The 21,771-nt window shown below is 31.1% G+C and overlaps 2 protein-coding genes across 4 annotated transcripts; both read right to left on the bottom strand.

Annotated features, from left to right (window-relative positions):
- Positions 1–53: 53 nt before the first annotated feature.
- LOC126840879 (coronin-2B-like) lies at positions 54–6,030 on the bottom strand. 3 transcript variants are annotated; one of them, XM_050576867.1, is made up of 14 exons: positions 5,708–6,026; positions 4,883–4,970; positions 4,463–4,660; positions 4,282–4,398; positions 4,005–4,154; positions 3,767–3,931; positions 3,473–3,694; positions 3,085–3,171; positions 2,874–2,996; positions 2,687–2,804; positions 2,491–2,618; positions 2,339–2,428; positions 2,158–2,241; positions 55–1,762 (listed from the first exon to the last, which is right to left on the bottom strand). In XM_050576867.1, exons 2-14 carry the CDS (start codon positions 4,895–4,897, stop codon positions 1,622–1,624), a joined length of 1,638 nt encoding a protein of 545 aa, XP_050432824.1. In that variant the 5' UTR covers positions 4,898–4,970; positions 5,708–6,026; the 3' UTR covers positions 55–1,621. The 3 variants fall into 3 exon arrangements, with proteins under 3 accessions (XP_050432822.1, XP_050432824.1, XP_050432823.1); XM_050576866.1 differs by having other exon boundaries at positions 4,883–4,975; positions 5,708–6,025; XM_050576865.1 differs by lacking the exon at positions 4,883–4,970 and having other exon boundaries at positions 54–1,762; positions 5,708–6,030.
- Positions 6,031–7,937: 1,907 nt separating this feature from the next.
- On the bottom strand, positions 7,938–21,718 carry LOC126840875 (mediator of RNA polymerase II transcription subunit 12). Its single transcript, XM_050576861.1, has 38 exons — positions 21,384–21,718; positions 21,002–21,301; positions 19,438–19,600; positions 19,181–19,359; positions 17,957–18,228; positions 17,762–17,861; positions 17,550–17,701; positions 17,357–17,451; positions 17,013–17,224; positions 16,680–16,947; positions 16,436–16,576; positions 15,700–15,818; positions 15,524–15,622; positions 15,305–15,457; positions 15,078–15,231; positions 14,867–15,013; positions 14,520–14,620; positions 14,259–14,388; positions 13,896–14,189; positions 13,649–13,831; positions 13,418–13,543; positions 13,108–13,182; positions 12,920–13,036; positions 12,537–12,849; positions 12,308–12,470; positions 12,152–12,247; positions 11,852–12,006; positions 11,666–11,763; positions 11,292–11,599; positions 10,669–10,862; positions 10,466–10,595; positions 10,003–10,398; positions 9,505–9,753; positions 9,029–9,381; positions 8,845–8,960; positions 8,713–8,777; positions 8,536–8,643; positions 7,938–8,233 (listed from the first exon to the last, which is right to left on the bottom strand). Exons 1-38 carry the CDS (start codon positions 21,471–21,473, stop codon positions 8,057–8,059), a joined length of 6,591 nt encoding a protein of 2,196 aa, XP_050432818.1. The 5' UTR covers positions 21,474–21,718; the 3' UTR covers positions 7,938–8,056.
- Between the last annotated feature and the right edge of the window lie 53 nt (positions 21,719–21,771).

Below are 21,771 nucleotides of genomic sequence, written 5' to 3'. Positions count from 1 at the left end.
TATTATTATAAATTTAATATTTTGCATAGACGTTTTATAGTGTAAAACTTTAACAATGGTAATTAAATAATAAAATATACGGTTGTGTATGACAAAATGTTTGTTAAATCTAATTATCAACTGTAAAACAAGAGCAAAGCTCTGAAGTTTCAACTAAAAAAAAAAAAGTAATATTCAGTTAATACAAAACTTGACATTATTTCAATAGTTGAATCGGAAAAAAAATACAAAGTCATAAGTTTAATAACAATATTTTGTAAAAATAAAAAAGGAACATCAAATAGTACATTTATTTCATTAATTTTCTTTAAATACAATAATTTACCGATGGAATGAAATGTTAATAATCGTACACAACGGATGGAGCGAGTAGCGACTATTTATGTGTTAAACGATATCCTGAGAGAAATGGCGTCTTAACAAATGTTTAACATGGCCCGATTATCAAGAAATACATAGTTTTATAAAAAAATCACCTTCACCTTTGGTGTGTTACAACAAAAATACAAGTTACTCATTTTATTTTGCTTTGTTGATCTAAATGAATTAGTCAAATTAAAACTATCGGCTTTCGATGTTCAACTTATGTTTTATTGTTCGAAAATATTTAAACAAAAGCAATTAAAACAAATTGTTTTAAATGACACAATTATGAGCTCGTAATGTACCTCGTTGAAGACTTATACGATAATTTAGAATAATTATACCAATAATATAATCGTTGTTTTTAACTAAAGTATTTTTTATAAATAATTTGTTTATCTTAAAAAATATACACTTATATTTTGATTACCCGTTATTCAAAACTATCTGAATGATTCAAATGATGACAATAATACTTAACAAGTTGTTTACTTGATGCTTAATTTTTTTAATCTTACAACTATATTGCACTAGGTACAGCGTAAATAATTTCCTGTCGTAACAAAATAGTTATAACAAAAGTCAAAAAAGTAGTTTTCCTAATTATAAATATAATCTAAAATATAATATAATTTGTCCATATACTCTAATTATTGTTTGTTGTACAAAATACTTACATTTTTTTTACAAACGTAAAAATGAAACGCAGCTGAACAATTTGATAAAACAAATTTTACAACTCTATAGCCTCTTTATTAGTAAACATATATATATATAAAAAAAGAACAATGCATATAATTACGCAATTCTTAAAAGCTTAAACTTATTTGGTAAAATGGAATTATTGCAGAATAAAATGTATAATATAATTTGATCCAAAATTTGTGTTTTTGCCTTTAGTCTAAACCCTGAATGTAGTCTTAATTTTAAAAATGAGTTTGGTTAAATGATTTACAAGTTCACATTAGACTACGATAAGCACTTAAGAGGACGTTATACCCCCGTGTTATTGTCTTTAGATATTTTATAATGGTGTTTTTGTTCTAACCGAGTAAAACGCATTCTGCGGAGTTATGAAGCTGTGAAAATAAATTAACCACCAAAGTGAGTCTTAATAATTGAATTAATACTTACAGTACCTTTAAGTTTTAAATAAAGATTTTATAAAAAAAAATTGCCTATACCAAACTTCTTAATAAATAGGAATTATAACTTCCTTTTAAGAAAAATACTACATCGAGAATTTGGACCTAACAAATCACTGAAGTCTTTGAACTTTTAGTTGCGATTGAAGGGTAGATACGAGTTCTTCTAAATCTCGAATTCGTCTGTCTCTGTGGGCCAATTGCTTTCTTAACATGTTTAACTCTTCGCATTGTCTTGTAAAAGCTTTTTTCATCTATAATATACAAATTGTTTATTAATTATCTAATTTGTAAGCCTTTTTTTTCTTTTTAATTCATAAATAATCTTAGAACTAACTTAATTAAAATAGTCAGTACGTCAAACTACAGAAGAGACGACAACGTAGAATTTAAAACTTCATTAAGATTTAAAATCGGAACTTGGATTATTGGAAATAAATACATATTATGAACAAAAATAGAGCCTGCGTGCATTATATGTTGAAAACAAAAAAATATTAAATATTAAAATAGATCTCTCTCTATCCAGTGATATAAATGTAAATGTTTACAAATTTTAGCTTCATGTTAAGTTTTTTGTGAGTAGTTTTTTGCAATAATAATTTTTTCGAGTAATTTTCCCAACCCAATTTGCTAACATTGATCTTACTTGATATTCATTTTTAGAGTTGTCGTTATTGTAATTGAAATTTTCAGGTACTCTGGTATTGACGTAATCTTCTTCTTTATTACCCTAAAATATATACAAATATATAGTAAGCTCATATAAATCCTAACAGAGTGTATAAACTAAGGTAAGGTGTTCACAATAATATAGAAAATCTACCCACCATTGAATTTGTTAGTTTTTGTTGTATTTGTTGAAATCTCGTATTTTGGTTTACTTGGGTTTTTTGTATTTTCTCATTTTCCGGTAAAATCTACAAAATTTAATCGGTTAAAAAAAAGATTTCAAAGAAAAACGACGTTTCAGTATTCTCACGTCTAGTGGCCGATAATCGGGTACAGTCTCCTTCGAAAGAAATGCATACTTCATACGATAATTTGTGTCGTTACGAGTTGCTTCGTTGCATACAAATGCTTGAGGCTTGTGCGTTTTTACAGAGACACCTGCCAAAAACAAGTCAGAGTTTTAAAATATGTATATTTTCAGTTTATTTCATATTTATTATTATTACCAGTTTTCATCGACATCAACACCGGTGGTTTATTAATGCCGCCAAACCATTCTTGTGCACTCAAAGCTGGTACTGGCGCGGCAGTATCGGGATACAAGTCGTGTTGGTACTGATCGCTCTAAAAAGGTAATTTTAAATAACTCAACATTTTGATTGCTCTTAATCATTAAAATTATTTTCAACTTACTTTGCGTGGAACTATCATTGAAATGGGTTCACAGACATTACGGGTTGTATGCAATTTGTAAAACCTCATTATCTCGCAACGGCTCACATTGCAACCTCGTTTCACCATCATTCCAAATCCTTTCTAAGAGACATAATAATACATTTTTTAAAATTAAAACGACATAAAATCTTGAGCATTGCAATGTACAGTTAATGTATTAGTTAGTTACCTGTGGACAACCAGATATGAATTGATTCAAAAAGTGTATATAAGGATGTTCATCGACTATTTCATAGTATCTTACATTACCGTCGCCCTAAACGAAAATTAAAAAATTTAAATTAATTTTTTTAAATGAAATACACCGTGATGAATTTTACAATAGATACTCATCTTCTCAGAAAATAATTAAGACTGTAGTTTTTTTTTTTGAAAATATTTTTAATTATGCAATATTGTACAACGTTGTTAAATTACCAAAAATTGACCATTTTCAGTATTTTTTCAAAGCGCTATCAACTAAGTAAAACAAAGTGATTTTTTTCTGAGAATATTAGTCTTACTTTAAGTTGATCATCCTGTATTTATTATTTTATGTATTATATATGATGAATTACTTTTCCGGCTAAGTAAACCATTTTTGTATCGAAATCATAGTATGGAAATAAAATTCCAGAAGACGAATCGACCGTGAGACGATTTAATGGTTCTGACAAATCGCTATGATTCCAAACGGCCAGTTGTCTATCAGAATATGTCGAAAAACCTGTTGTTAGTATTCGTTCATTGTCCAAATAAACCGCCTTGCATGACCGTGAACCTTCATGGCAAATTCCTTCCTAAAAGTTAAAGCCGAATTGACTATATTATGTTGTGACAATTAAAAAAAAAAAACAGTTGATATTACGTACCGATACTACGAGCCCGGACCTAGGGTCAATTGTTCTGATTTTTTTGTCTTTACAAGTAGTTGCTAATCTGCTTCCGTCTCTATTGAAAGTGATCGAGTGCACTATATCGGGATGACAATCGATGATATTTATGGCTTGGCCGGTTCCTACGTTCCATAGTATAACCTTTAAAAACAACACAGATTAAATTTTATCCATTATAAGTATTTCGCATTCAGTGTTGAACCAAAATGGTTACCTGATAATCAAAGCCAGAACTAGCCAAAACATTTTCTGCAGTTGGATGCCACTCTATGTAACCAACTCTGCGTCTATGACCACGTAGTTCTGTTAACCATTCAGTGAGATTGCAACTCAATCCACTGTCCGGAATGTACCATAGCTTAATCTAAAAAACATAATTCTTACTATGTAAAACAAGTAGACGTAGATATGCAGTACTGATTCAATTCTTGAATTTGAGACTGACATCAGTTAAATGATTTAAAAAAATAAAAAGATACAGTGACACTCACAGTGCAGTCGTCCGAACAAGACGCAATTATATTGTCGTTGAATGGATTCCACTTAATATCCAATACAGGGCCACTGTGGCCAGTGACTTTGCTAGTATTTAAATCCAAACGACCCGTCTAACAAATATAATATAGAATTAAAACGGTTGATAAACTTGCTTCAAAAGGGAATGGTTTTTACCTTAGTAATTGGCAATACTAAAAATGCTCCTCCGCCTGCAACTTCAGTGACAATTGCTACAAATTTTGGGTTGGCTGCACAAAAATTGGAATCATGAGCATTACGCGTTATTGGAATATTATCGTAAAGCTCTTCTCTTCTAGATGGAGAACCATAAACGTGGCGGAACTTTGAACTACGCACCCCACGGAATAATGACTAAAAATTAATAAAATATTCAAGTACACAAGTAATGGTTGAATAATAAAATTTGTCGACACTTTTTATGAAAACTAATACGTTATCTGCCGAACAAAAAATAACACTTTGTCTCTTTGTCAATCCAAAATGAAGTGTTGTGTATCGTTGACAAAGTGAAATGTATTAGTATTTATAAGGAATGTCGTTATGATCATCATACAAATAAGACAAGTGCCATACCGTATTATTTATCATATTGATGATATTTTTGCATAAAAATTAAACTTCAATAGCATTCATGCAGTTCAAAAACAAATCTAATGTAAAACTAAACTGAAAAAAAAAAACAAAAATAAATAAAATTAATAATGAAAATCAACAGTTCTACATACGTTTAATGTACGTATATCATTTTGTCATACTCTACTACTAAAACATACGCAACTAATCTAATCATCAAAACACTCTCTTTTGAAATCAATTAAGACAAGAGCTAAGCTAAAAGTAACAGTTTACACTTAACTGTTACAAGTGTAATGTGTATAGTGGTATTGCATACAACACAATATGAAGATATTAGACTCATGAATTATGCAAAAGGACAAGGAAAACGTACAAATAAATCCTTTCTCTCGGTCTGTATTAATTATAGTGATTGTTACTATACCGTTTTACAACCGAGTAATTTCGTATTATTTAATTTATTATTTTAGATTAAATCAAAACTTAAGCACGAAATCCATCAGCTAATAGGTCTTATGATTAAAATCAGTATAATGTATGTTTCTTTGCAATTTTTAAAACAAGCTAGTTTTTTTTTTTAGCACTCGGTTTGATGTTAAATAACGTGTGTCGAACAACAAATAAAAATTAATCGTGCGAATAAATTTTGCAAACCATATAGGTACACCAAATACATTTTTTATTTTTTTTTTAATCGAGTACCTATATCTATTTATCTTTTTGGGCGACACGTTTAAAAAAAATAAAACTAAGGGTTTCATACAATACACATCACACCCTTTGGGTAATAAATTTGCGGCCACAGTTTTCTTCAGTCTTTACCTTGACGACCGGCTTGCTACAAGCTCTGATGTCTACCAAGGCGTTCGATTTGAACACATCGTCGATCTTGTAACTGGTGTGCTTGTCTAGTGTTCCCATGTTTGTGACGGAGTAATAATTAACAAAACCAAATAATAATTAATTAAATAATAATAATAATAAAAAAACGCTAACGACACAAGTCGACTAACGAGACGACCGACGACGACAAGTGAATGGACGCGACTGAAAGCGCGCGAGGCGAGAAACAATACAACACGAAACAAGTGCGTCCGTAATAGCGCGTTATTGCTATTGTTGACATTTCGACTGCGGCGCCGCGCCGGTGCGCTGCTCCGACGACCGACTCTCGTTGCCCCTATTATGATTTATGAGCAATAATATAGCGTGGGCGGCGGTGGTTAACATATTCTAACCATGGTAACCATAGCCGAGGGAGAGGGCGAGAAGGCCGGCGAGCCGCGGACGGGACGAGGTCGACAACCCGCGTCCCGCATGTCCGGCGTCCGCGTTTCATTGCTGTGGGTCGCGACGCCAGGGTCCAGACGCGACACGACGGCTCCGCGACCGTCCATAACTACTAATCCTCATTCCGTCGGCGACCCTTTTAACATTATTATATTTATGAATGTACGTAATTTTAACCCCGGGACGTGGGTGGGGGAGTGGAGTAGCTAGTCTGGAAATGTATTGGTGTCGTGCCTAATGCCTATAACCAAACCGATTATTGCAACTGACACTCAGTCAAGACAATATCTTTTAGTACCTATTTAGATTTAAACTGAAACTAAAATAAGAATTTCCTATTTTCATTTACGTTTATCTAAAAAACTTGACTATCGAACAAGTGTTGGAAAGTACCTGAATACTATAGAGGGAAGGTCTCTAAATGGAACTGTATCCAGAAAAGGAGAAATAAATGTATTGGTCGTGCACTGAGGGTTGAGTCATGATGGATTACTTGAATCCTACATATATAGTAGTGTTACATTAAAAAAAGTTTTTTTTCTAAATCTGCTTAAAAGAGAATAACTCTACGGAAATCGGCAAGGTAATTCACATAACTTTATGGATTTTGTCTGGTTCTTATAGATTTTTAAAAGTTAATTTTATCGAAAGTTTAACTACCTAACGTAAAATGTTTAATTTAAATTCACTAATAATTTAACACACTTATCCAATATTTCTCTATAGAAGTTTTATAAATAAATGGAGTAAGTCTAAATGATTTACAGTTTGACCAAAGGCTATGTATTGGCTGTAAAATGTAAATAGTCTTAGGTCACGATTCACTATGTATAAAAAATGACTGTAATGCAGTCATGCAGTAAGATCACGTGTACCATAATTCTATATTATGTAAATTTTAAGCATATAAATACTCAAGTTAACACGGACTCTCTTGTTAATTAAAATTGAAAAAAGTGTACATTCATAGTTTAACTAGCTGGTTTTTTTTATACGACATTCATGCATTATTTAAACTCGCAAATAATTCATTAAAATTTAAAAAAAAGTGCTGTGACATGACCTCGGATTTCTTTATTGTTGTGTTATAACGTATACATTATTATACCTAATAACCTAAGGTACTTGCAAGTGTTGAATGATGAATGGATAATATTATAACGCAATACTTATCTAATACGTTTTGCCATTGGTACCAGTTGTCAACAGACACTATAACATAAACAGCTAAACTATAACAAGTAGGAAAAGAAGTAAAAACAACAATAAAAATGAATATAACTTGATTGATTTTAACAATGACCAGATAATAAGAAACATATTACTCGACTATGGCCTTGATAACTATTTGATTTTTAGATTTGCAAACATGTGCAATAGACGTCCTATTATTATTATTTTACACTAAATAGTATAATAACTAAAATTAAACTATAGTAAAAAAATGATGTACAATTATTATTCATATTTTTTAAATGAATAATTATGCAATTAATTTTGCTTGCCTAAATAATATAATCAGAATAATGAAGTCTCCATTTTGTTCAGAGACATTCTAGTTGTCAGTTTTACTTATACATTACACAGTATAATTTGTGTACTGATAAGAGTATTTATGAATAATGTAAGACAAAATTAATGATCCGTAGTAAAATCCATTATAATAATATTTTACAGAAATCATGTTAAAAAATGTATAATAAAAATAAGTTAATTTGCATCACATATAAATAAGTACAAGGCGCGTACTTATTGATAAAAAAAAAAAAAACAATAAAAAATACTAAGTCACATTTGATACACAGTATGTTTTCTTATACATACATTTGTCGTAACCACCTCTAAAAAATATTATGTATTTTACATTGTAACACCAAGAAATTAGTAAGGCGGTGGCTGTAAACCATAAGGATGTCCTTGTTGTTGTTGCTGCGGATTTTGCATTTGCCTTTGCATGTGATGCTGTTGTTGTTGCTGTTGTTGTTGTTGTTGCTGCTGTTGCTGTTGTTGTTGCTGTTGCATGGCCATTATGTGACGGATACGTTGTTGGCTCAATTGCTAAAATAAAACAATAAATTCAATTAGTGGGGCTGGTGTAAGGTAGTGGGCATGTAGCTGGCTACTATGTGTCGTATAAACGGTTTGATTCCCGATGTCACTTTTAGGTGAATCTATAACATGTTGTATATACTCTAATTTGTTATGCAACAGATTAACAACACGTCCCGTACAGCCTATCTGTTAAGAAACTTTTTACTGATATAAGGCGACAGCAGGTTCTTAATGGGCCACAAACTAAATTTCTATCTAAAACATTCACACCACCCCATAGTTACACCACTCATTGTTTATACACTTACCTGTTGGTATTGTGAGTTTTGCGCCTGTTGGTTTGGCCCAGCTGGACGAGTGTATGGCGGTGCCGGATTCTGGGGACCACCCATTGGATTCATTGGGACATTTTGGTTCTGAAAAGATTACCATATTAATAAAATGACAAAACATAAATGTTTTTTTAATTGTAAATTTCGACTGACTTGCATGTAAGGAGGTCTCATTCCGGCTTGCTGCCCTACATAACCACCATAGTTTTGATTCATACCTGAATAAATAAAAATCATTTTTAGAATAAATAAATGTTCATATTCACTAAATTAAATTACACATACTGGGTTGCATATTAGAATACATTTGAGTTGGCTGTTGTTGTTGTTGTTGTGGATACATTTGTGGAGTGTTCTGTTGCTGTGGTGGAGGTTGTATCGGAACATTGTGTTGACCTCTTCTACAAATTTTTTAATACATAAATGCTTTTGTAAATAAAAATTACAAAAAGTGATATATTTTACTAACCGCATAAACTGTTGTCTAGGCATAGGTTGGAAATTAGGGTTCATGTTGGTCTGTTGGGCAGTTTGACCCATGTATTGATTAGTAGGAATTCGCATTCGCAACATATGGCTCAATGCTTGTTTAGAAGTATTTACTGGTCTGTCAAATCGAGATACAGGACCTGGAACTTGTGTAGGAGGCACTTGCTGAGAGTAAAAAGCTCCGCCCTGTGTTTGTTGTCCATAACCAGCCCATTGAGGATTTTGCTGAGGAACAGGAGCTGGACCTGGAACCGGACTTGGGCCAGGACCTTGTTGCATTGGGAACATTCCTCCATTTGGATTACCATAACCCATGTGCTGCGTTTGTTGGCCCTTTAATAATCATTATTAATTAATTTAAACAAATTGGTTACTTAAAAAACAACAAATGTCGATATTTCAAAAAATATATATATATAAAAATATTCAGGTATACAATATAAAAATTTAAATTACCGGCATTTGAGGATGCATTTGAGTCGGTCCCATTTGGGTATTTGGATTCAGAGGTGACATCGCTGGTGGCTGCTGTTGTTTCTTACGACGTTGGTTTGGTGGGCCGCCTTGAGCTTTCATACCTCGTTTCATGCCTCTTCCTGGTGATTCAGGTACAGAAGATGGAGTATCCGGTCGTCCTCCTGGTCCTGGGCCCATATTTATTCCTGGGCCCACACCTTTAATCTGGTTGCAATAAACACAAGGACACTACATTTTAAAAGTGAATGTACTGTTCATTTTACTTTCCCCAGAATAAAACAACAAATTATAAGCTCCCGAATAAAAAAAATATATCACTCATCGTAACTTAAAAGATAATAAAAACAAAAAAAGGACACGTAAAAAATATTTATAAATATACAATACCTAATTATAAAAACTGACATTTTAACAAAATTAGATATATTAAATATTATTTAAAAAAAATATGAATTGTTTATAAATTTGTACACGTACCGGTTTTTCCTGTGGTGGTTCAAGATCTTCAGGCGGTAAAGGTAAAGGTTCCAAAAAATATGATGCCGGTTTAACTAACGAATGTGTGTGGAACTTCAGCATCCTGTGATTCTCTTCGTACCATAATGGTTTGCGCTCTACTCTAACTGCACTAAACCAAGACCATGACAATGGAGCTGGGTTTTTGTGTCCCTCTAACAAGTCCCAAGTGCTTACACGTTGCTTATCACACACTTTCAAACCTTGCTTATCATTAGTGTCTAGTCCCGAAGATATTTTATTTCCTTTGCCATCCGTACCAATTTGTTCACAAGACACAATTTCACACAGTTGTTTTCCTAAAGGCAGAAGTTGTCTCACTTGAGAAATCGATGCTGAATGCTTTTCTCCTACCTCCTAGATTAAAATTCAAAATTTAATAGCTGTACAATTGCAGATTAGTTTCGTATTATTAAATTATTACTTTTTTTAATTTTTTCATTAAGTTTTGATAATGTTTTCGATTTTCTTCTCCTTTTTCTGTTTGAGAATCTGATACAAGAGTCGAATGTATTAATGTGGCCAGCATATCAATGACAGTGCTAAATAGTTTTCTAAGAAAAAGAAAAATACATAATATATGAGACGTTATATATTTAATGTATTTAATATATTAAACATCCTTACGTATTATTAGTCAAGTCTATCACACAATATGTCACAAGCTGTACTAGAAGAACTGCCCAATCAGTTGTTAGTGCTGTGCTTCGTTGAATAGTATCAAACATACCTCCGACGAGACTAAATCTTAAAGCAAGGGAGTCTTGCATTGCATCTACCACTTTATTATTGGCGCAACCTTCTTGAATACCAAGGCGCTCCTGTAGTTGAAAATATAATAAAAGTTATTAAACATAAAAACATGCAAACTTGGTTGCACAATATGTATATTATTTTTCATAAATAATTACTTTTGTTGTAATATTTACAATAGTTATAACTTAAAAGCAACCAACAAGATTTTTCATAGAGAATCAATCTCTTAAATCAACAATTTACTCAAGCATTATTTCCATCTTCGACCATTATTATTACTTGAATATTAGGTCCTTTTATACTCTACATATTCACATTGACGAATGTCAAGTCTCTGGTTATATTTTCCTTCAAATTTGTTACACTGTACACCACCATTACTTATTTTTTCGTTCCTACTCTGTTATGTAGTTCTTTATACTTCTACGGAACATACACTTTTTATTGTGCGCTTATTTTTAAACTAAATATATGTTAATTAATGTTTTTTTTACCTCCTTGGATAATAACAAATATTGTGATAATTGATTGTGTATCGATGACAGTAAACTTTCTCTTTGATCATCCTGTCCTTTTAAGCAGCTAAGCACCAATGACAAAAATGGCTGGTGGTACGCTAAAATAGCAGCGGGTGGAACAACGGGAGTTAAATTTTGAGCAGGTCGGGGATGAGGTGGAGTGCCTTTATTACTGCTCCGACTGCTACTGCCTCCTCCGCCCACTCCATGAGTAGAAATTGGAGTAACATTTCCAGATGTAGTACCACCTACTCCTACCATATTTCCACTTTCTAATACTTGGCCTAAATAATTATTTGAATAAGATATAAAAAAACAAGTATAATTTATCTTTTTATTTTTTATTTTACCAGCTACTTTAAGTACTCTTCCTTGAACTGCACTCGGTAATTTTGAAATAAGAGGTGCTAACAACCACATTGAATGAGTTTTTTTAGTACATTCACTTCTAAAAATATAAACAATATTTAATAAACAAATCAAATTGTCAGTAAACATTCTTTGTTGTTGATAAGTTAAAATTAATTTTAAATTACTTGTTTTGTGAGTTTGGATTATTTTGGAACATTTCAATGGCAGCTTTGGCCACAGTATCTAGCCATTGGTTTAAATCTGGAGAGTTGGGTGAAAATTGTTTGAACATGAGTTGCATTTCCAACCAAGACATTCTTAACGTCCATTGATCAGAATTCTATAAATAAATATATACATACTGGTAAGCTTAAATTATTTAATTTTCATATTATCTTATAAAACAGGGGTTGTTGGGTCACACCTATTCCCTCCAATATATTTATATTTAGATACATCTAGGGCATATTTAAATGTGTTTATACCTCTAAAATATTGGTAATTATAGTCTTTGAATCCAAAGAAATGTCAGATCCACTAGCAGTTTCTGGATAACAAATCATGTGCAAAAGTCTTTGAGCCTAAAATAATATCATGACATCAATGTTAGAACACACACAATTTACAGTACGATTATTTACTTGTTTTGAAGAGAGCATGTTATCTAAAAGCATATCTTGGTGACAAAGTTCTTCTGGATTTTGGAGACAACGTTCTAATACCCATTCTTGACTACATATTTCTCTTAATACAAATTGCGCTAATTCAGACAAACCCGGTGTTTGAGTGTCGGAATTTCCAAGGCTAAAAAGAAGTTAAAACACCAAATGCTATTAGTCCAGACAACTAAAAAAAACTAAATAAACCTACCCTCTTAGTTCCATCAATAAATGGTCAGCTGAGCCTCCTAATATATCGGTTGTACCCAAAATATGACTGATTGACAATTCACCGGACATTTTACTAGTGCCACCAGGAGTACTAACTTGACTTGAAGGTGATTTTTTTACAGACTGATTTGGGCGTTGTGCCGTAGCATCACCAACAACGATAATAGCTTTCAGTACGGCTAACAAAGGACCAACTCTGATGTTGTTATGAGCCGCAGCCAACAGATGTCTATCACAGCTCTGTTTGATACTACAACCTGAGCTTGTATTAGGTATCGGATTGGGCGACGTGCCTAATTAAATTACAATAATTAGCTTAATTTGTTAAATGGCGAACTTAGAAATAATTTAAATTTTACTAACCAACTGAATATAAACTAGGCTGAGGTACTTCGGTGGTTTTAAAAAGACGCAACAGTAAATGACACGTTAGTCTAGCACTTGCTTCAGCTTCAGGATCGGTGTCAGCAGCACCATGTCCTAAAAAATAATATATTTATTATTGATTTTTATATACTAAAAGAAAATAGCACTTTTTAAATATTACTGACCTTCATTGCTAACTGTCAGTAAAGAAGGTAAAGCAACGTGAACTACAAAATCTTCCAAAGAAAAACAATGCCGTGCTGTAAAGAAAATAAATATGTCAATTACAAATGTTTAGTTGAACTTTATACATTAATAGTATTACCATTGATTTTAATATACAGATAAGTGGTGCTATACATACAAATTATGGGCCTGTCTATATACTATGATAAGGGTGCCTCTTTCTGCTACCAATGCAAATTGATTTCTGTGTTCATGTATAGCTCCGCTTATCTGTATATTATAAAACCAATAATATTTATAAATACTTACCAACAAGAATAGATGTGAACAATGCTAAGGAATTGTGAACAGCTATATCGTTCATTTTAACATGTGAAAAAACATCGCCAAAAATAATGGGGTTGTTAGAAGAACAACATAGAGCCATGAGAACACCTTTAAACAAAGTAAATTATTCAGTCGGTACTTTTATTATTGTTAAAATGTTATATAAGTTAAATAACATGAAAGTATACATAAAGAAAAAAATAATTGAATTACCAAGCCATTCTGAAGCTAATGAACTACAAGAAGCTGTTAATTCTGCACTTAGTATTGCTAAATCATTAAGACGTTCTATATCTGACGTTTCAGTGGCAACAGCAATTATCACATTACAAACCAGACTGTAACGATTGCTTTGCGATTCGTTTAACTGTCTGTACCAGCCCGGATCAATTTTACCTATTAATACATAAATAAGTCGATTTAAATATAGCGTTTCAGAGTTAGAAAAAAACACACTTACAGCCTCTTCTGAATGTCGAAATGAGTTCATTCATATAACTAGAATTCCAGTTTCCTTGGGTCATAGTAGACGGCTGTAAATTTGCATGAAGTGTCTGTCTTATTTTTACATATAAATTATTGAAGGATTCTGCTCCAGGGAGACGACCTTTAAGTAGTGGAGCCGCTGATAAATATAAATCATATAGATGGGAAAGAACGCAGCGCTCCACACTTAGACATTCTGCAGGATTTGAAACATGTTTGACTACACGATAAAGATTTTCAAAAGCACCAACAACCTGTTCTTGATTCACTGTAAATAAAATACAATTTAATTGTTTAATCAAACATTTAAGTATAGATAAAATAATATTATACACACATAATAGGCAACAATGGTATCTACGTAAAACTCCAACAATGTACAGCACTAACGATGTTGTGTATACACGCACTAACGATGATCCCTTTGCAATTAGTTGAGCTTCAACGTCAGGTATATCCATTAAGATCTAGTAATAAAAACAATACTTCATTGACATTTTTTAATTTTATTTATTTCAATTAAAATGTATCAGCATTAATTGAAATTAAAACATGTTATATATGAATGTATTAATATTGGCTATTATAATTTTATTACTTGAATGCAGACATCCAAAAGAGTGTTTACATTTAACGCTAATTCCATAAGATCAAATAAAAACGCTACGTGTTCTTGAACAGGAAGATAATTCGAATTTCCTGTTAACAAAAATCAAAAAATCAAATAATATTACAAATAATAAAACAGTAGGATTTCGAACAACAACTGGTTTGTAGGTAAAAATTATTATAATTAAAAGTGACAAAGTCTCTTTGAATTTTCATAGATGTGAGCATGTAAAACATGAAAAACAACTTTACATTTACCGGCTTTAAATAAAATAAATAAAGATATTTAATACTAACTAATTAGTAATGATACATACTTAATAAAAAATAAATTACCTGTAGCAAATGCATTGATAGCTTCAAGTACATTAAGGCTACACTGCCATGTCACTACGTGTTGATCGAAATAAGATAAATTTTGTACTCGTGCAGTAGTAGCTTCAAAATTGAACTCGTTACGAGAATGTTTTTTTACTTTTCCACCTGAATTAAATTATATATATATTTGTATATAGAATTGTAGATACTAATATATTGTAATAATTACCTTCAGCAATATCAATACTGAACTTTTTACTAAACAACTTGCAAATATCTTTGCTTATGCGTTTAACAGTATGTCTTGCGTCATCTCTCATTTTTCCAAAACCATACAACAGAACATGTCTTTGATTACAATCATGACTTGTGGTCTCTTCATCCTAGAATTATTAATACATTTGAGTAAGGATATATCATTTAGTTTGTTCATCGAATATCGGATTTAAAATTTACTAGAGGTAATGGAAAATGGGTTGCATAAAGTAGATGGCGCGAAGGTCTACATTTATACATATTTTCATTGGTGTTAGTTGAAGGATCATTCGAATCTAATCCACCGATCGACGAACCGGCAAATGGTTCAACTTTAGGTGAATCTGGTGCATCCTAAAACGAATAAACAACTAATTTAGTTAAGACTTTTTATAGTGATTATTTAACCATTAATGTTACCATTGAATTTTGTTGCTCTTCTTTAATGTGTTGTAGTAATTTATCAAGATCATCATCGATTTTACTATCGTCATAATCCATATGTCTGTTGTGATGCTCCTAAATAATTATAATATTGAGTTTGATGAAAAGTATAAAGTTACAAAGCAACTTAATGCATTTTACTCATCACTTACTGGAACATTGGGTTTTAAATCAAACAAGTTATCATCCTCCATGTGAACTTGCCCTTGAGATGGACCAGTACCCGATGGCGTATCTGCTGGTTTATTACTGCTTGCATGTTGAGCCATTCCTAATACAGTAAATTTAAATAGTAAACACTATTAATTAAGTACTGTATTGGACTGCGAAAGAGTGGCGCGATGATTGGAATAACTTTTCCATATTAAACAAAAATCTGGTGCTACACCCCAATCAAGCAGTTAAAGGAATGGAACTGCCTAGAAAAGAATGGTTAGTATTAAACTGTCTACGAATTGGCCACGGCCGCTGTGGTGACATGATGTACATGTGGCTGCTTAGAGATAGCCCAGAATGTAACTGCGGCAATAAAAGACAAACTGTAACTCAAATTATAACAGAATGCCAGGCGAGAAAATTTAATCAGGGTATCGAAGAGATTCATACACCAAAAGCAATAAAATGGATAAAGAATTTGGACGTGTATTTGTGAATTAAATTTGTATGTAATAAAATATTTTAGTTATCATTACTTATTAGCAGCTGATTAAGAGTTAAATTTATATATTTTCTATGTTTTTTATTACTTATTAATATACTAATGATGTCATCATTATTATTTTTATTAACCCATGTACGGTCATTAGTTTAATTCATTTTTAGACCCTATTATAACGCTAATTTTGTGTAATCCATACAAATAAATAAGTAAGTAATATGTTTTTATACCAATATTATTAGTCGATTGTAAATCTCCTCTTGATATGAGCGTGCACATATAAGCATCGTGGGAAAAAACATCATTTCGTATAAGTTCAGTAAATAAATTAACTAAATTTGTGAATGTAGTACGGCTTGCACTAGTGTTTTCTGTAAATGTTCAAAAATACTCAAGTTAGTAATTAGGTATTAAAAAAAAAAAAAAAAATAGCTGCTCAGCTTCATTTTAAATCTATCAAAGTAATTTACTTACCTAATACTGGAGCATCATGGTCAAGGAAATTCATTAAAAGTGGTTGAAAGAGTGGAAGAGTGGATGGTGATGAAACAACAGAATCTTTATCTTCATTTGGGCCACCGGGAGCAACTTCTACAGACGAATCGCTTTCACGACCCGTAATTTCTGCCTGTCGTTTATCTAATAATTTCGCAACTGCCATACCACGGTGTTCACCGTGCCTTAAGTTACTTAAAGCCCATTCACATAAAACTTTAACAATAATTTGATCCTGTTCTATGGTCTATAAAATTGAATTTATTTATTAGTAAGAAATAGTGTACTTGAAATTCAACTAAAAATAGTTACGTATTCCACTTTATTATCCTTGGATGACTCATTTTCTATGGTTTTTGAAATTCCTCCAACAGCGATCGGCACACTGTTCGAGCTATCTTTTATACTTGGCAATGAAAATATTTTATTATACAGAGTATCTAATGAATTATTTTGATCAATACGTTCAAAACTATAACGGTCTAATGCATCCAAAACTGTTAAAATTTTCATTGTTTTTGCACCTAAAATATGATAAAATATAATATGAAATACTTGTTATTAATTAAATTTCAATCTGCATCACACTATGTTTTATGTTAAGTCTTATAATAGTGATATAATATTTCATCACTTTTAAATTTATATTATCTTACCAATAGAAGATTTGTGAAATTTATCTAAACACCATCTACCTTCTGCTGCTTGGCTCCTTTGCTTAACAATTTCTTCAAAATGTTTTAGTTTTATCCTAGAAAGTTTAATTAATAAAAAAATCAATACTTATTAAAAATAATTGGTAATAATTTAATATTAATTTTATATAAAAATATTGTGTAATTACTTTACCTTAATGAAACATTGTTTGTTCTTTGCGGCATAGGTAACACAACTGGTGAACAAGGAAGATAATCTAACGGTGAACCATTTAACACAGACGGAAGTTTTCCACCACCCAAGTGGTTCCAAACTAGAGAAGTAGGGCATTCCAGTGAAATGACCTATCGAAAACCATACACAATATTTAAAACATGTAATGTAAAACAACAATAGTAACTTACCTGAATTATACAACTTAGCGGAAGTATTATATCTCTATGATGAGCACAAGACATTATGTCATTAAGTATTGTTGCTGCATTGCTAGTTCCAGAATTATTACTATAAATAACATTTGAACAGTGGCCATAAATTATTACAGTTATAAACTTGTTTGTATTTAACTACTTTTAAATTAATATTAAAAATATTTGTACCTGGGGACACTAATACTAGAGGCGCCTTTAGAATTTGGACTCGAAGGGGGGTTGGAATCTACGACAGAATTACAAATTGTGTTTAATTTTCGCGAACAGAAGTAAACCAATTTACGACTCAGGAGTTCGGATTGACAAAACTCCGAACAATACTGCAAAGCTAAAGGACACAACACTTTTAATAGTCCGTCTTCACTGGACGATGATGATTTATAGCGCTCAAGCAAATCTAATATCCATTGGAGAACTTCTTGTCGTTCTAGTAGACCCTCCTTAAGGAAAAAAATATATATTAATAATTAATAAACAGGTTTTTAGAAAATAAAATATCAAGTTTTTATTATTTGAAATCTACATTTTTAAGAACACCAGTTCATACTTTAATTTCTATATTTAATAAAAAATAATCACCATACATTTTTTCCTTTAAATTATTTTAACGTTTAATTACGTACCTAGGGGTGTTCTAAACAACCCACTGCTTTAGTATTGAAAAAATTGTAAATTAATTAATATTTAAAAAACTTTTAGGGGAGATAGGAAGATGTTAATAGGTTTTTTATTTCCATAAATTTACTTAAATTACCAATAAAAGTAAAGGATAATGAAAATACCTCACATACCTAGTTATGTAGATTTTTATCACATACCTAAAGAAAAATTAAGATGGGTGTGATTAAAGATTTAAAGATTTTCTACGCTTCAAGTGAAAGAATGTACATCATGTACATGTTTTTACCACACTTCAGAGTTTGTTACATAATAAAAAAAAAATAATTCTGAACTGTAAGTATCTTTATTATTGTATAATAAAGACGCTGTAGAACTCTTTGTATGGAAATAGGATTTGTAATCGACAATGAAAGTTTGTGTAACAAGATATAATACGATATATAATTTAGCGTCTGCATGTGGGCAAACACTAATATTTTTTAAAAATTCTTAAGTATTTTAAAAGTATTAAACTATTTGATACTAATGTTAGTAATGCGAAAGAAGTATGATAATTTGTCCACGCAAAAAAAAAAACTCTCCTCGGGGAAGTACATATTAAAAACTACTTTTCAAGAAAAGATGAATTTTAAATAATTTTTTTTTTTCAAGGAAATAAGTGAAAATTTAAATAAAAGACATAGGTAGTATAATTAATTATTATCAGTAAAATTATAAGTATAAAAAAAAAAATCTTATGATTAATGAATATTATCGTTATTTATACTTTACTTGATACATGTATTTGATTAAACTAGTACAATAATTCCATTGTTTAAGTGATATTTTTTGTTCTTCGGTCATTGACATGTATTGCATTGAACAATTTATAGAATTTGATGCATTTTGGTAATAATCCTGAAGTTTAATTAATTGTTCTTTAGTAAATTTTAATAGCGTACTCGTCCATTCTACAAAATACAAAAAAAATTTAATAACATTGTTTTCTTGCATTGGATGATAAAATTTAATACGGAAACAAAACGAACCTAAAGTAGGATCAGGTAGTTGACGTTTTGATTTAATTTTTGCTTCGGATACGGCAATTGTGTAAGCAGAGCTTAATTTAATGAACCATGTAGCACGAATAAGTGGAACATTATAATCACACAACAACATAAATATTTCTTCTTTTTTGTTAAAATTTGGTGCCTGAAAAAATTAGAATTTTAGTTGACTTTTTTCAACAAATAAAAAAATAATATATATTTTTTATTTATACACTATATGTATGAATGTGTTGAAGCTTTCGCGGATTGAAATATCACATGAATAATTTTCGGATATATCCGCGTCAATGGTTGTTAACTCTTTCATGCACAAGAGATTTCAAAATTTCTATACCCAAGATGCACGGATACTTAAATTTTAAATTTTTTATTTTTTTTATCGTTGATTTGTACTTACATATGCATTAAAAATAATATTAAAAAAAAAAAAAAAAAATTAGTGGCAAAGTCTAGGAGTTACAGTATGTGGGATTACGTATATCCCACCGCACATACTGTGCGCACAACATTTGCATCTCGTATTTTTTTTTCATATCAATATACTTTTATACCATTTATTATAAACATACCCTAATATGGAAACGAACAAAAAAAGAACATTCAAATCGGTTGATTATTTCCCTCACAAATAACAAAATAAGTTTTGAACATTTTCTGGGAAAAAAAAATATGTGTATATGCCGATGCCTTTTGTTCAACATAGACAGGACAAATCGGCGTTACTTATTAATATTCTATAGACACACGGTCGTATGAAAAATGCTAAAAATAAACGAAAACGAGATAAATAAAATTTAGAAAAATAATATAATATGTGGTATATTATTTGTCCCACCATGCCGCAAAGGTGAATTTTTATGTGGGACAACTGTAATCCTACCATGCCGGAAAGTGTTAACCGATGTTTTGGACCCTTTGCAGAGTCCATCTTCAGGGTCATGTCACGACTGTTCCGCTGCCGTGACTGTACTGTACTAAAATATCAGTACAGTCACGGCAGCAGAACAGTCGTGACATGTCCCTGAAGATGGACTCTGCAAAGGGTCCGAAACATCGGTTAACAACCATTGACGCGGATATATCCGAAAATTATTCATGTGACTATATGTATGGTTATGACTGAGATGGACACATTCATAAAAGACAAAAAGTGAGTAAGTTAAGGCCAGTAAATTATGAATGTTGGGCAATAAAAGACAAATAGCTTAGAGGCTTCGTTATTAATATTTATATGAATAACGATTTAGTTTAACAGGCGATATAAGCGATTTTGAAAAAATAGGAATGGAGTCAGATAGAAGAAAGTTTAAACTGAATAAACAGAATGGTAAAACAAAAATGTTAAAAATGGTACATGAATGCCACTAAATCAGCAACTATAAATTAAAATTACTTATATAAAAAAAATAAATGTTATTATGGAAAAAACAATAGGAATAAAATATTATATATTTCCACCAAGAACTTATAAACTTAATGTTTAAAATGGATTATCATTAAAACTAGATAATTGTCCAGAATAAAATTAAAATGTTAAATTTACTTTTTTTGATAGTATATTCAGTGGTTTAATTCCAGCTAAATCCTTAAACCAAGCTTCAACAGTAGTTTTAGACCGTTGGGTGGCAGGCCAAAAATTGTCTTTAGGATTAATTTGTAATCGTTTTCTTCCTGTGTCTAACAGTGTGTTTAATTCTTCTTTTTTGTTGATAATCGCATTAAAGAATGCTCCAATTTTTGAGGCTGTAATATTATAATTACGGGCAGTTCCATGTTGGTGCTCGTCAGATATTGTAAGCGATGTAGTAAACCCATGTTTCACATTAACAGTTGTCAATTCGTCCTGAATTCAAAATAAATTCCAAATGGTGCTACACAACTACATACTACAAAAGAACAATAAATAAACTTTGTCACAAATTTACCTCTTTTTGCTTGGGTTCTTGAGGATAAACATCTGGAGGACCGAGGCGCGGTCGTTTCAATGGGCGCTTCTCGTAGGAGAAACCCATCATTTATATAAATTTTGTTTAATATTTCATTATAAACGATTCAATTTAAACATTACTTAAGGTAAACAATATATTCAACTTGGAACACTTCCATTCCAAACGTACTTCCTATCCTTGATATAATTCATTCTGATTACAACAATAAACAATGGAATCAAATCAAATTAAAACTAAAATTAAAAAAAAATCACAATTGAGACTATTAACGATATTTCTTTCTACTAAAATCTATTAATTTATAAATTTTATTTAGTATAACAAAAGTATAATATCTTTTATTTTATTGTTTACGCTATTTTGT

This window comes from Adelges cooleyi, unplaced genomic scaffold (assembly GCF_023614345.1).
Source record: "Adelges cooleyi isolate 19-005CV unplaced genomic scaffold, UGA_ACOO_1.1 ACOO_flye_CR_arks_rails_tigmint_CR_PRNA_376, whole genome shotgun sequence".
In the NCBI taxonomy this organism is placed as follows: Eukaryota; Metazoa; Arthropoda; class Insecta; order Hemiptera; family Adelgidae; genus Adelges; species Adelges cooleyi.
This window is presented reverse-complemented; position numbering and strand designations above follow the sequence as displayed.